Source organism: Typha angustifolia, chromosome 2 (assembly GCF_048772165.1).
Source record: "Typha angustifolia cultivar Huaian chromosome 2, ASM4877216v1, whole genome shotgun sequence".
NCBI lineage: Eukaryota > Viridiplantae > Streptophyta > Magnoliopsida > Poales > Typhaceae > Typha > Typha angustifolia.
Genome location: NC_133240.1, coordinates 9436157 through 9450139, shown reverse-complemented (window position 1 = coordinate 9450139; position 13983 = coordinate 9436157). Strand labels below are relative to the sequence as shown.

Below are 13983 nucleotides of genomic sequence, written 5' to 3'. Positions count from 1 at the left end.
ATATATCAGTTACATAATATGAGTATAATCTCTTAACAATTTTTTCCTTTCAAACATGCATCCCTCCTCGTATCTATTCATAAGAAATACATGCATTAAATCCAAATCGACTAGACACTATATTTTGTACGGATTTAAATAAGAAAATTATGTTTTGATTAACAAACGAGTCTATTCCAAAATTTATGTAAACGTGAAGATATTCAAATTCGATTTTTGTTACGTGTATACGTATTAATTTGTTCACAGCCACGTCACCTGACAACACCAACCTGCATCTCACGTGCGCTTGCATGCCAATTGCCAAATGAGAGAAAGCTGAGAGAGAGAGAGAGAGAGAGAGAGGGGAAAGGTTTGGTAATCTCGTTACAGCGTTCCCCTTCGTTGATGCCGCGTTCTTCTCAGGATGTCCTTCTTAATGCCCCTTATTTAATCGATACCCCGAAGCTATCGGCTTTTTTCCTCATCCCCCCACTAATTTCCCCATAGAAACGTCAGGAGCGAACGCGAAATATACCTCAAAATTCCCGAATAATAACTGGCTGTTATCCAAAATTCAATCCCTCTTAAGAGTTGTCTCGAATTCCTCGGTGGATAGTCCCGATCGATCCAAGTGGAAGAGGAGGAGGAGGTGCTATCTCATGATTACCCTCTCTCGTTTGGAAGAGCCATGCTGCTCCCCTCTTTTCTGGTTCGAATCTCGCTTTATATTAAATTTGGATGAAAACCCATTTGTAATCCTCTATGATGTTTTCGTTCTTGATCTCAAAATCGAATCTTGAAATGACTTGGTGCTATTGATTTGCTTACTATTTGCATGTTTTCATATTCTTCCTACTTTTGCCCCAGTTTTTCCATGGGAAACGATCGATTCAATGCAGTAACTTTTGCTCTCCGCTGCTTGGTTGATCACTTCCCTGCTTTTCCCCAATCAGATTGTGCTTATGCCCAATTGATTAATGCCAATTCGGATGGCATTGTCATTATTATTTATTCTCTTAATTTCTATATTTTTTTTTCCTGAGGAAAAGGCCATAGGCGAGAAATTTCATTAACGATGATCAGATGTCATATATATCCGATACTCGTATTGGCATTGTTCTTTTTCTGACAATTTTTACATTTTAACACTCAGATGATTTTAATCTGCAATACTTAGTTCTATGTATAATAGATTGATGTTCTAATATTCTAAATTGATGGCAGATATATCAGATACTCGTATTGCTATAAGTTGAATCAGATAATTGATTTCATCTTGAGAATTGCAGAATTTGGTGAAGCAAATAGCTTGGTTATAGCAGAATATTTTGTGCAATGAGCCAGCTGCAGGTTGAACCGTGCAGCAATTTGAGCTGTTCTAGAAGCACATGCGTTGATCTTTGGGCCTTCTAGGTGTATTGCCTTAGTTTTGGAGAACTATACATGCATATGTTTCAGAAATTCTGAAGATGGGCCAGAAAGAGGCTACAATATTTTGCAAGATTATATGATAGATTTTCTGGATGATACTATTATCTTATTGGAACCATGGGTGGTGAGATGCCCAATCCTCCTGATCTTAAGTTTCCTGAAGGTCATGCACAGTTCATCCCAAGTGAGGTAGTTTCTGATATGCGCTTAAATAACATTTCTGTTCAGACCGGTGAGGAATTCTCTGTGGATTTTATTCAAGATCGAGCAACTCCGAGAGTAAAAACTCGTAGACTTGTCACTAATGTTGCTGAAAATGGCCATATTAATTGTCAAAGTTCCCATGTAGGCTACGAAGATCTCACTGGCATTCTTGGGCTAAGGAGATCAGACTCGGATGGTTATTCTGATACATCAAATTCCACTTTGGTTAAAGGGAGTGTGGCGGATGCGAAGAATGTGGGGCATATTGGTAGAACGAGTAGAATTTCCTCCGAGAAAGCTCATAAAATGACTGAGAACCGTGTAGATGAGTACACTGAACCTACTTTGTCTTCTGAGCCTTCTCAAGCTTATCACAACCACCCACACACATCTAGAACCTCTGAAAGCCCCAAATCTTGGAAAGTGAAGTTTCTGTGCAGCTTTGGTGGGAAAATCTTGCCCAGGCCAGCTGATGGGAAACTCAGATATGTTGGTGGTGATACTCGGCTCATCTCTATCAGAGAGAATCTTTCTTGGAAAGAACTTGTGCAAAAGACTCTAAAGGTCTATAACCAGCCTCACATCATCAAGTATCAGCTTCCTGGTGAAGATCTTGATGCTTTGATATCTGTTTCTTCAGATGAGGATCTTCAGAATATGATGGAAGAGTACTATGGTCTTGAAAAGGCTGATGGCTCATTGAAACTTCGAATATTTCTCATATCACAAAGTGAGTCTGAAAACTCTTCATTAGATTCTAGAAGGTTGCAGACTGACTCAGAATACAAATATATTGTTGCAGTGAATAACATAGCAGAGCCAAGTCCCACAAAGAGCTCAAGTGGTAACAGCTTGTCTAGTCAATTAGGCTACAATTTAGATAGCTCTCCAAGTTCGCATAGGGACTCTCCTTTCCCTCAATTGATTATCAGCGGAGGAGTTAATCCTTCATCTGCAGTGTTCATGCATCATCATTCTCGTCAGTTTTTTGTTACTCCACAATCTGCAGTAGTGCCCATTGGATCACCTCCCTTTTCTCCAAAGACTAATCAACAGAGAGATGCAGAATATTCTCAAAAGAAACCACTCAAGGATCAATTCTTAGATCAACCATCAGGGAACAATTACGAGACTGACAGTGGCTTACAGGGTGCATTAGCAAAGAGTCAACAGAGAAAGAATGGTGATGTTGAGGTGTCAGTTGGATTCCCTGGAGCGTTCTTGCAAAACCACAGGCCGATGGTAGAATCAGTAAATCCTCTGTTTACTCGTAATGAGAGCGACTTGGGTGTATATACCTATTATGGAAAAACTTCTCCAGCAGAGACATCTTGTCAATCTGAAAAAGGAATTAGGAATCCAGATGATATATTTAGTTGGATATCTGGATCCAATGATTCAACTGGTCCATTGCAAGGAATGCCGCATGCTTGTTCTGATTCTAAGCTTCATGACAAAGGTGAAAGGATTGTATCCAGTTTATCCGAACTTGCAGAATCCTACTTGGACATTACACTGCCATTTTCTCAAAAGTTAATTCTTAATAATCAGCAAGAAGGAGCAATACCATGCCAAGAAAATTCATACTTCAACAATGCAGATCTTCCCTATAATATGCAGAGTGCAATGCCTGGCAGCTCACAGAGAAGGCCAAAATTTTCATATGCCGATCAGCCAGAACTTCATCTAAGAGATGAATCTTATTACCAGTCTGCTCATTGTGCTGATGAAGAGAATCATGATAGAGGTGGTGTTGATAGGAAAAAATCTGGGTTAGTCAAAAATTACTCGCAACATCATTTGCTTGGCGATACAATGATGCAAATGAATGACAAAATAGATCTTCATCAGCAGAATAAGCTTTATCACCTTGACTTAAATTCAGTGCCAGACAATTCTACATATAAGAGTGAGTTGCCTAATGCAGACTACAACCCTCAAGGTATATGTCGTACCAGTGTTTCTTCACAGGAGCCAGAGGAATTAGAGAGTTCTATTCCTAAATTTACCATTTGTTGTACTTCTCATTCAGATTCTCATTTAGAGAAATTTTCTGGAAATAGAATGGAAGAATACGCTACAGATATTTCTGTTAGAGAATATGAAACCACCAATAGTATGCCTAGAAAGTCATCTCATCCACGGAATAGTGATGTTGCATGTGAAGATGTCAGTGTAATGGCTGTAGAGCCTCCTGTCTCATGGCAAAGAAGCTCTCTGGAAACTTTGAACCCAAAAATAGCAGCTGAAACAATGGAGAAAGAGTACGGAAATGAAATTTCAAGTGATATAGTCGGCACATCAATCCATAACCCATTTTCTGATATTCCACCCTGTATTGAATCTTCATATTTGGAGAAGAACCTAGAGAATGGAATTGAAAGTTCTGGTCCACTTGCCACACTGACTGATACTAATCTGAGCCTGAACTTGTGCAGCAAAGAACCTTCCACTTGGTCTTTGTTTCAGAATAACATGGATGACATTTTAAAGAAAGAAGTCTCTCTTCTTGATCAGGACACTATCAATTGTCCTAATTCAGGTGTCAGTGGACTTGAACATGAGTTCTCTATTTATCAAGAAGATATTAAACCTGCATGTAGCATGCATGATAATATCAAGATAGAGGCAGTGGTTACAGTTGAAGATGTAACTGATAGTGTCCCTTCAGGCATTCCAGCTACCCCAGCAATTATTCCACATGTACTTGATGAGGTTGCTGAAGATGAAGAAACCCATACTACCTCATTGCCAAAAGTGATTGTTGCATGGAGCAGCACTTCAGAACCCAGGAGTGAGGTATTACATGACGTTATCTTTAACAACATATCCAATATTTTCAGATCATTTATCTCTCTAGGACTATATTTGGTTTACCATGTTAATGTTTCAGGATGGAAAAGATGATGAAAGAGAAGTAGAAGGATCTATAAGTGATGCTGCAATAGCGGAAATTGAAGCAGGTGTATATGGTTTGCAGGTACCCTATGGCAGAGTTTATGATTATTTTTGCTAGTATGTTAAATATAGAGACTAATTGTGCTTATTTTCTAAATAAGTAGCTACTCGTTATTACATATCACAATCACAGGAAGCAAGTTCTATAATTTGGCTCATAAATACACTGAGTTAACTCTCAAGTGAGTAGACTCCAAGAAATATTTATTGAAAAATAGAAAAAGCAGCTGTTTGATATTCTGGAGCTAATGGGCTTTCTCTGACTTTTCATGTGCGTTCTTTTGTTTGCTTGTTGAAGGCAAACCCAACAACCAAATATAAGACAACAAGATAGACGATTATCTTTTTCTCTTTTAGCCATAGAAAAATTCTCTTTCTATATATGGCCTCATATCATTTCTTTCTTGTGATGTAGTCATATAGTGATATGCTGCTAATTACCTCAAACTAAAATTCTGGTTCTGATGAGCAGATCATAAGAAATGCTGATCTTGAAGAATTGCGTGAATTGGGATCTGGTACATTTGGAACTGTTTATCATGGAAAGTGGCGAGGAACAGACGTGGCAATTAAGCGGATCAAGAAAAGCTGCTTTGCGGGGAGGTTGTCTGAACAAGAGAAATTGGTGTGTTGGACTATTCTTGAGTACAAATTAATTATTATTTCCATTTTATTTTCCCTTTTTAAGATGAAATAATCTTACTTAACATATAAATGTAGCACCTTTTGAGCATCTTGCATGAGAATTAATTAGTTATTATTAGTTAAATATGTTCCTTTTTGCTATTAATTGTAATAATTTGTCAATGTGTCTAGACAGACATTGCACATTTGGCATTGTGAAATTTTCTTTATGGATAGAATTGTTAGATCTCTACTAATCGAGTCTCTTTCTATGCCTTCATATTGTTGGCTTGCTGGACTACCATTTCCCTAGAATTCTATTATGTGTTAATCCCCCCAATATTAGACAAGTAACTTCTGGTTAATCTTAATGTGTTCAAGTTCATGAATTGATACCCTTTGTGCACTATCGGGACTTACTCTCTTGGTCCTGTAGACTAAAGATTTTTGGAGGGAGGCACAAATTCTTTCAAAGCTGCACCATCCCAATGTTGTTGCTTTCTATGGTGTGGTTCCAGATGGGGCTGGAGGAACATTGGCCACTGTAACAGAGTTCATGGTGAATGGATCGCTAAGGCATGTCTTACTAAGGAAGGACAGGTGAGTCAAGCATAATTTGCATTGTTTCTTTTTTCAAACTATGACATGAGTATGAATATAAAATAAATAGCTTTTGCAGAACACTAGATCGTCGTAAAAGGCTCATAATCGCAATGGATGCAGCTTTTGGGATGGAGTATTTGCACTCAAAGAACATAGTTCATTTTGATTTGAAATGCGACAACTTACTCGTTAATTTGAGAGATTCCCACAGACCAATTTGCAAGGTAGTTCCAGAAGCATTATCTGTGCAGTTTGACTTCAGAAATAAATTCTTGATAATTTAGTAGTATTAAGGAGTTTATCTTAATTGCGATGGAGCCATATTATGAATTTATATTAAATATGTGGTTTGGCAGTATCTTTAAGTTGTTCTGTTTCCTATCCATGTACCATTTAAAGCAAGTTAGTTTTGTACTTGATATCTACCCTCTCTTTTCACCAAATTTGTATCTTCTGTATCAGGTCCTACTAATACTTTTCCTGAAAAAAAGAAAGGAAAGTTGCAAGGAAACTAATGATACATGAACACCTTTGTCAAAAAGTTATTCTTCATTAGATGTTTGCATTACAGGTTGGAGACTTCGGATTGTCAAGAATTAAGCGCAATACTCTGGTTTCTGGTGGTGTACGTGGAACCCTTCCATGGATGGCACCAGAGTTGTTGAATGGAAGCAGTACCCGAGTTTCTGAAAAGGTTGCCTTATGGGAACATTCTGTAGCTTATTAAACATGAGGCAAGACTTAACAATATGAGATATTGCAGGTTGATGTTTTCTCATTTGGGATAGCTATGTGGGAGATCCTTACCAGCGAGGAGCCCTATGCGAATATGCACTGTGGTGCGATCATAGGTAAATCTACTTATAATGTCGGTAATTATTTTGGTAACTATGGAATTGGTGGCTCAATAATTCAAATGTATAATATTTATGATGCTAATTTGAATAAACTTAATGCACTTCCTAAAGTTTCTCATGTGATGCCTGAGTTTGTTATCTGATTCTAGACGTGGCTAATTGGTTTATTCTTGTTATGATACTTTTGTATTGCAATTTTTTTTTTTTCATTCAAATTGAATCAGTATCATCTTTATCAACATTTTCTGAGTCATCTTCTGTCAAACCCAAACCGGGGAAACCAATTAGTCAGGAAAGCATCTACAATATCCAACCTAGTTAAGGAATCAAGCCTTGTTTTGAGCATGGACATCTTTTCAACATGAGTTAGTCTAGTCAAGACGTTAATTATCTCAAGAGAAAGTGAGGAAAAAAAAAAGTTCAGACGCTTACTGTTTTCATGAGAATATATTCTGATCTGTCATTCGAATAAAATTATCTATACCATACTGAAGAAAATTTTCTGAGGAAATGATGAATAGCTTACACATTCTAGATCATAAAACTAGTTAAAGAACACAGTTCAGATAACCTATACCATATTTCAGGCGCAATTTGTGAGATTGACCTACCTTGTAAATAAAATTTTAATTTGTTATTATACATGGAGTACTTTTGTTGGGAGTTATGTAACTCCATTAGGATCTGTCACAATATGCTACTAGAATGAGGACTTACATTCAACATATCTGGGTGTAAGATAGTTCTCTTGTTGGATTTGCACATCTACACATTGCTTCTGAGAGTAATATTTGTTCCTTTTAACTGTGAAGGAGGAATTCTGAACAACACTCTTCGGCCACCTATCCCCGAGCGGTGTGATAGCGGGTGGCGAAAACTAATGGAACAGTGTTGGTCAGCTGATCCTGCCGTTCGTCCTTCCTTCACCGAGATCACCGATAGGTTACGCTCTATGTCGCAGGCACTTCAGCAAAAGGGGCAGACTCATGTAAGCAGATGAAGCAATCTTGTGAAATTCTGATAGGTTTTGATGACCAACTATCAAGTAGCAAGACATGTCCTTTTGGTACACGGCATGTGGTGCATTCTCTTTCTATGGTATATATGTAATTATTCTTTTATTTTATTTTTACTCCCGCTAGGGATTTTTCATATTGAAACCCACTGAGGATTTTTTTTCTTCTTCTTCTTCTTCTTCTTTTTAACTTACAAAGCTTTTTGGAGTATTATAAATGTCACGCTGTGACCATGATGATGTAGGCAATGCTAACTTACTAATAGCAATAGTTGCAAATATATCCATTACTTCTCTCAAATTTTTGTCGTGACAATTGAATTCAGGATAACATTTTTGACAGGAATAAAAATTAGTATAATGCTACGGCATTGTAAAATTGATCACACGTTGCCAGAATATATTTCTAGTTGCCTATCAAATGCTACCGTATGTGTAAGAAGCCATAAAAGCATCAGGAGTAACCCTAAAAGTAAAACTGGGAACATTTCCAACGAAGACCACCAGTAAAAGTGTAAAAGGTTACAGCTATCATTGCCAAAATTTACATTTAATCGACATAACACCTTCAAAGACACCTCCTGCCTTGGGCTCAGATTTTTTCTTTTTTCTCTGGCTTGTATGTAACTTCAAAAACATAACTATGCTATGGCATTGTTTAGGCTGTGTTTCCAGCCATGGTATTAGCTTCCAAAAAAGTGGAGGTATGTATATATTGGATTCCGAAAGCAGGATCAATTGTCTGATTGCAGCTTATGTGATTCCAGACTTGCACACAGGACATGAAGACCTTCTCCGGAGCCATGTGTCAATACACTGGAAAAGCAGAGCAACAGAAGCATCAGCAAGTATACAAAAGCACATGTATTTGCTTTATTTCATAGGGAAATTAATAAGCAATACGTTAAGAATTTACATCTTTATGGAACTTATGCAAGCATGGTAAATGGCGGACGGTATCACCAACAGAAGGGGGCTCCAGGCATATAGCACATCCATCCTCAGAGTTGCTGCTCTGAGACAAGAGAAAGGTCGTGGCAAACAGAATTAGTAGTAATATTAATCTCCTACCAAATGTATACTGAATTCTGTTCTCCAAGAAATGAGAGAATGAGAAAAGCTGGACCTGGATCACTGAGAGTGGTAAGCTGTTGATCTGAGTGTCAGAAGCACCAGCATGCTGATGATTGCTATCATCAAGTGTCAATAGCATCTCATACTCGTCCCTGAAACAAAAAGGGGGAGGAGAAAATCTGGATGAAAGAAATGCCAAAAGTCACTCGAAAGTAAATATTCTCAATTTCTTTCTTCAGTGCAAGTTCCACATGATTGAGAGGGAACCACATCAAGTTGTTGAAAGCCCGCAACAACGGTGCATAAGACCTAGAGGACAGAGCATCTATGCACAATCGAAAAGATTGTAGAGTATTCACCAAAAACAAGGTTTTGTACAACCTTCCAAATATATGTTCCAAAATCATCAAGATAACTACGAAGAATGATGTTGATGTGAGGATTAAAAATATAGAAATACAAGAATCATTCACATGCAGGAAAATGAAAAATAAAATCATTAATACTTACTCATTGAAATCCCAAGAGTCCGGCAAAAAATCATCTGAAATAGACATGTCATTACTGTTCTCAAATGCATCTTCCAAAGCTTCCAAGAGGTTAAGCCTCTGCATGTCACAAGAATCAAGGGATCCATGTTATTACTGTTCTCATATGCATGTCATTATCTTTGTTGGAAAAGATAATGACAACAAAGAAATAGCAATGACTGTAAAAACTGACAGTAAGTATACAAACATATAAGAGCATTGTCAAGATGCGTGAGTAAATTTCAAATGAGTAACCAACTTCAGGTAAGACTGCAAATAATGTGAAACTAAAAGAGAAAAAAAATATCAATCTGTCATATCACAATCAAAATTGAGGTAAGATTCACCATCTCTAGATCCATCTGGTCACTGTTGAAGTTTCTTCTCAGTTGGGAGATGATTGTCTGTGTTATGACATGTAATGCGTCAGTATAAATATAAAACAAGATAGTAGCACCAGCCTACCAAAAAGCCTTACCATCTCGCGGTCCATTTCAGGACTGCTAAAGTTTCTCAACTGGGACCTACTTGATGGAACTCGATCACGATTAGTTAGTCGTGCAGAAGAATTCTGAAATGGAAAACCATGGCGGTGTGCATATAAATGTGCCATTGATCGGTCTCTCTGAGGAAGAATAAAACAAATTTCAGTGAAACACAACTTGCAATATCAAAGAGGTAAATAGTAATTATAAGAAAATTGATTTAGGGAATTCTCAAAATCCCAAAGCATGTGAAGCCTACTAATAGCACGAGTGACCCCACTTCATAACTTAGTTAATGATCTTAGTCTAATAACTTAAAAAATAAAAAGAAGGAAAACATGTAAAGTAGACTAAATGGATATATAATGTATAGCCAACTTAAACCCACTTACAGAACGAGAAAAATCCTGCCTCGCCATAGATCTAGCATGGTCAGCATCATCTTGTTGCAATGTCCATGCTATAGTTTCGTCTACCTATTGGATGGTTTACCAACATAAGTATTAAATCATATATCAACTTTGTCTTATGTCACTGAAACACAACTTGAACAAAGTCCTCCAAGTAACTAAAGCAGTTAGATTTTAGAAGAAATCTGTACCAATAAGCTCCGGTAAATTAACAATAACGAAAAAAAAAAATTGGGGTAAAACCTCTTCTGTGAACTCAAAGCTCTGTGATTCCTGATAAAACTGTTCTTGGAGTCGACGAGCTAGTATCTCATCTGATTTAACCTGACTAGTTCTTGGATCAGTCTCATCAGAAAGTCCAGCATGTTCCAGTTGAAAGTTTCTATGACTTAAGTCTGGGATATTTAGCTTCTGAGGTCCACGCCAGTCAAAATCATGGTCATAGGAATTATCTGAGACCTCCAAAAGTGAACTGGAAGATTCACCGATATTGGATTGATTTGAGCTGCATTTCCTCTTTCCTGTTATCTGATTTTGTCGTCTGTTTTGTGCTCCAGATTCTGATTCTGTCTCCAAAGTAAAATGGAATGGACATCGATTTATCCCCAATTGAGAGAGGAGCGGTTCAGGATTATCATGGACAAGATTCACAAAATTGCCGCGTTCTATTGTCATTTCATGGTTCTGACCAGATAAGTAGCTAATGGTGTCTTCACGCTTGAAAATACTAGCATTCTCATGAGATGAACCTTGGAATGCTTTTTCTACATGATTCAGTGTTGCTTCCAGAACCATGTCGTTTGAAGATTGCAGAGTATCATCCTCCATGTCTGCAATAGTTACCTCCTCCCCCTTTTTCCTGCAGGCAGCCATATGATAACAAGTTGAGAACCATGATAAACTGGATGATATCTATTAACAGCGAGCTTAAAAAAAACAAATGATCATAATTGAACAGGAAATAATGCAAATTTCTCGAGATCGTAAGTAATCTTCATTTTATTAAAAAAATGGCAATACAGTAAAAGGGGGTGAAGAATAGCAGAAGGCAGGTATGTTTTGACTTTGTGCACAACTTAGAAACAAGTAACTTTATTCACTCCTAACTTGTGAAGGGATAAAAAACATTAAGATGTGATAGCTAGACACAAATTTTGGTATTGCTCAGGTAAAACAAAAGAAGAGATCATAAGTAGTAGCCAGTAGGAATTATGTAAGTCAAAACACACCTGTCTGATCCTGAATTGGCTCTTGCATGCTGCATGTTCTGAATCATTATTTTATTCGATGTAATTTCTTTCCCTTTATCACCGTCATCCTCTTCAGAACCAGAATTTATAAAGTGTAGATGCTTCAATGAAGCCGCATCAGTTAGCTTGTCCGATGCTGGCCTGCCAATGTCCCCATGTTTTGGCACATTTCTGATATGTCGAACATTATTTGGAGAAATGAAACCATTACGCACTAGCTTTCTCTGCCTAGTATTCTTAGAACGAGCCTCTAACTGTATTTGTTCTTGGAGTTCACATCCGATCTTGGGTTCTGACCCTCTATTTGACGCCTTTATGTTGTCTCCATTGGTAATTCCAGTAAATGAAGAATATACATGTTCATCAGAAGAACTCGTGATAATTTGACTGTCAGCTCTGGAAGAAATATTTTTCTTTCCTGTAACGTATGGAGAGGCATGGTGATTCTGAATCAGTCCCCTCTGCACAGAACTCCTTCGAGACCCATCATGCTCCGATTCTTTTAGTAGCACTGCTTTTGCTTTATCCTGTGAATCATTAGTAAGATCAATTTCCTTTCCCTTGTCCTTAAATATGTCAGCCATAGGGGTGCTAATTATACTCTCTGATCTCTCAGTAGAACTATTTGGCGTGTATAATACTCTGCTCAATCTTACAGCTGCCTCCTTTCTACCATTATCACACTCAAAGATATGTTCCTTCCCAATCTTCCTTGTCGTTTCTACACTCTTGTCAATCTGACTTAAAACAGAATTCTGCTGGGAATCAACTTTTGAGCCCTTGCTTTGATGAGAAAGCTTAGTACTGCTGGTCTTCGAAAGCAATCGTGCCAGTCTCGCTTGTTCAAACAAACTCTCGGTATCTTCATGCACAATATGGCTCTCGCTCGGACAAGATTGACCGAAATGTAGATTGGCATGCTTCATTATAAATGTAGCCATCCTATTTGATGAGGATACGCCAACTACTTCCTCAGAATCTAGTGCAACAATTGAAGGCCTAGATGGACTATTAACAGATTTACCAGTTGGAGATCTTTCAGGGGTATCTGGGATTTCTAACACCAAGTCGGTGTCCATCTCCTCCATTTTCTGCGAAAATAGGAAGATATCCAATTACACGTTTATGCATGAACAAACGAAAATCTTATCTTGAAGGAAGACACAAACTAGTATATCTCCATTCCAATCCGAACCCATAGAAATCCAGTGAAATACAAACTGATAAAAAAATAATCACATCTTAAAAAATCTAGTGAACACTAAATCAAAAGGAAATCGACATTTTAGGCTAAGTACAAATAAGAAAAAGAAGGCAGAATCAAATTAAATTAAATCACTAACGAATAATCCAAGTAACGTTTGCAGATCAAAACAAGAGGAAGCTCTCTTTACGATTAACACACACACACAGAGAGAGAGAGAGAGAGAGAGAGAGAGAGAGAGAGAGAGAGAGAGAGAGAGAGAGAGAGAGAGAGAGAGAGAGAGAGAGAGAGAGAGTCAGTAACCTTGTGGTCGCGTGGGTTCGACTCGGAGAGATCGAGAGCGGCTAGGAGCGTCGAGGAAGAATCGATCTCTCCAGGAAGGGAAGAAGCCATACACCGGCGATCGACCGCCGACTCCTTCCTCACGCCTCCTCCTCTTTGAGGTGAAAACCCGGGCGTTGAGATTCGTGCTCTCGCTTGATGCGATGGGCCTCCCAGTAATTCCGCCTCGGTAGTGACTCCACCCGTGCACCTGAGCGCGCGGGAGTTCCACGTGGCTTGAAAAAGCTTTGTCCAAATGACGATTTTGCCCACATAATTAAATGATCTTCGTTGGGGCGAATTGCCACTGCTTGAATTCCACCCAAATTGGTCCCAATCGGATCAAATTAACGGGTCGGATTTCGATCTCAATAGCATTTGCTATCCTTGTGAATAATACTCGTACATTATATAAGTGTGGAGGCTCAAACTTTCACACAAATGCCATTGCCTCGTTACCCCGTATAATAAGGTCACCGACCTCTAGTACGGAGTTCTCCTTTCCTAGGAGAGCAATCTTAGCATTTTTCAATATGATGTGCTCTGTTTTCCAAGTAAACAATCACTAGCAAAATGGTTTTTAACTGTGTCCCTGAAAGATTGAAGAGATACGTAGGATGCTAGATGTCAAGAAACTTCCGTAGATTTAGCCATTGCTTAAGATGAAGGCAAACAGCTTATAAATAATTGCTTTGGAACATTCATTTCCAATCCTGGGAAGAGATCATCCTTGTTCTCTCTCAGTGACCAACCAACTTATTCTAGTGGACAATCTCTTTCTTCCTTTTTCTTTTTATTATTGTGATCTTCTTCAACCACATGCTCTCCTCCTTCCAAGATTTGGCCCCAAAGCTTGAATCTTGAAACTAGCAGCTGCATAAAGAAAGCTTGATTTAGTGGTTGATGGACCTGCAATCTAGCTTCCAGATAGAACTAGTCTGGATGTTCAAGTACATGAAAAAAAGAGGTCTTGGCCCTTGCAATTCTGCATAATCTAATGAAGTTAGTTTATTTAGTGGCCAATGACCATGATAA

The 13983-nt window shown here is 38.2% G+C and overlaps 2 protein-coding genes across 7 annotated transcripts; one reads left to right on the top strand and one right to left on the bottom strand.

Annotated features, from left to right (window-relative positions):
- Positions 1-318: 318 nt before the first annotated feature.
- On the top strand, positions 319-7810 carry LOC140777250 (uncharacterized). Of its 4 annotated transcripts, XM_073121265.1 has the most exons (10): positions 319-691; positions 1207-2347; positions 2420-4416; positions 4511-4597; positions 5048-5200; positions 5636-5799; positions 5870-6026; positions 6374-6496; positions 6566-6653; positions 7472-7810. In XM_073121265.1, exons 2-10 carry the CDS (start codon positions 1531-1533, stop codon positions 7657-7659), a joined length of 3774 nt encoding a protein of 1257 aa, XP_072977366.1. In that variant the 5' UTR covers positions 319-691; positions 1207-1530; the 3' UTR covers positions 7660-7810. The 4 variants fall into 4 exon arrangements, with proteins under 4 accessions (XP_072977366.1, XP_072977349.1, XP_072977341.1 ...); XM_073121248.1 differs by having other exon boundaries at positions 1272-4416; XM_073121240.1 differs by having other exon boundaries at positions 1207-4416.
- Positions 7811-8135: 325 nt separating this feature from the next.
- Positions 8136-13129, bottom strand: LOC140777268 (uncharacterized). Of its 3 annotated transcripts, XM_073121290.1 has the most exons (11): positions 12931-12986; positions 12448-12514; positions 11403-12365; positions 10417-11032; positions 10156-10239; positions 9757-9903; positions 9626-9682; positions 9259-9356; positions 8801-8900; positions 8591-8689; positions 8136-8490 (listed from the first exon to the last, which is right to left on the bottom strand). In XM_073121290.1, exons 3-11 carry the CDS (start codon positions 12362-12364, stop codon positions 8428-8430), a joined length of 2226 nt encoding a protein of 741 aa, XP_072977391.1. In that variant the 5' UTR covers position 12365; positions 12448-12514; positions 12931-12986; the 3' UTR covers positions 8136-8427. The 3 variants fall into 3 exon arrangements, 2 of the variants coding, with proteins under 2 accessions (XP_072977391.1, XP_072977379.1); XM_073121278.1 differs by having other exon boundaries at positions 11403-12514; positions 12931-13126; XR_012106993.1 differs by having other exon boundaries at positions 8436-8490; positions 8591-8684; positions 11403-12514; positions 12931-13129.
- Positions 13130-13983: the final 854 nt, after the last annotated feature.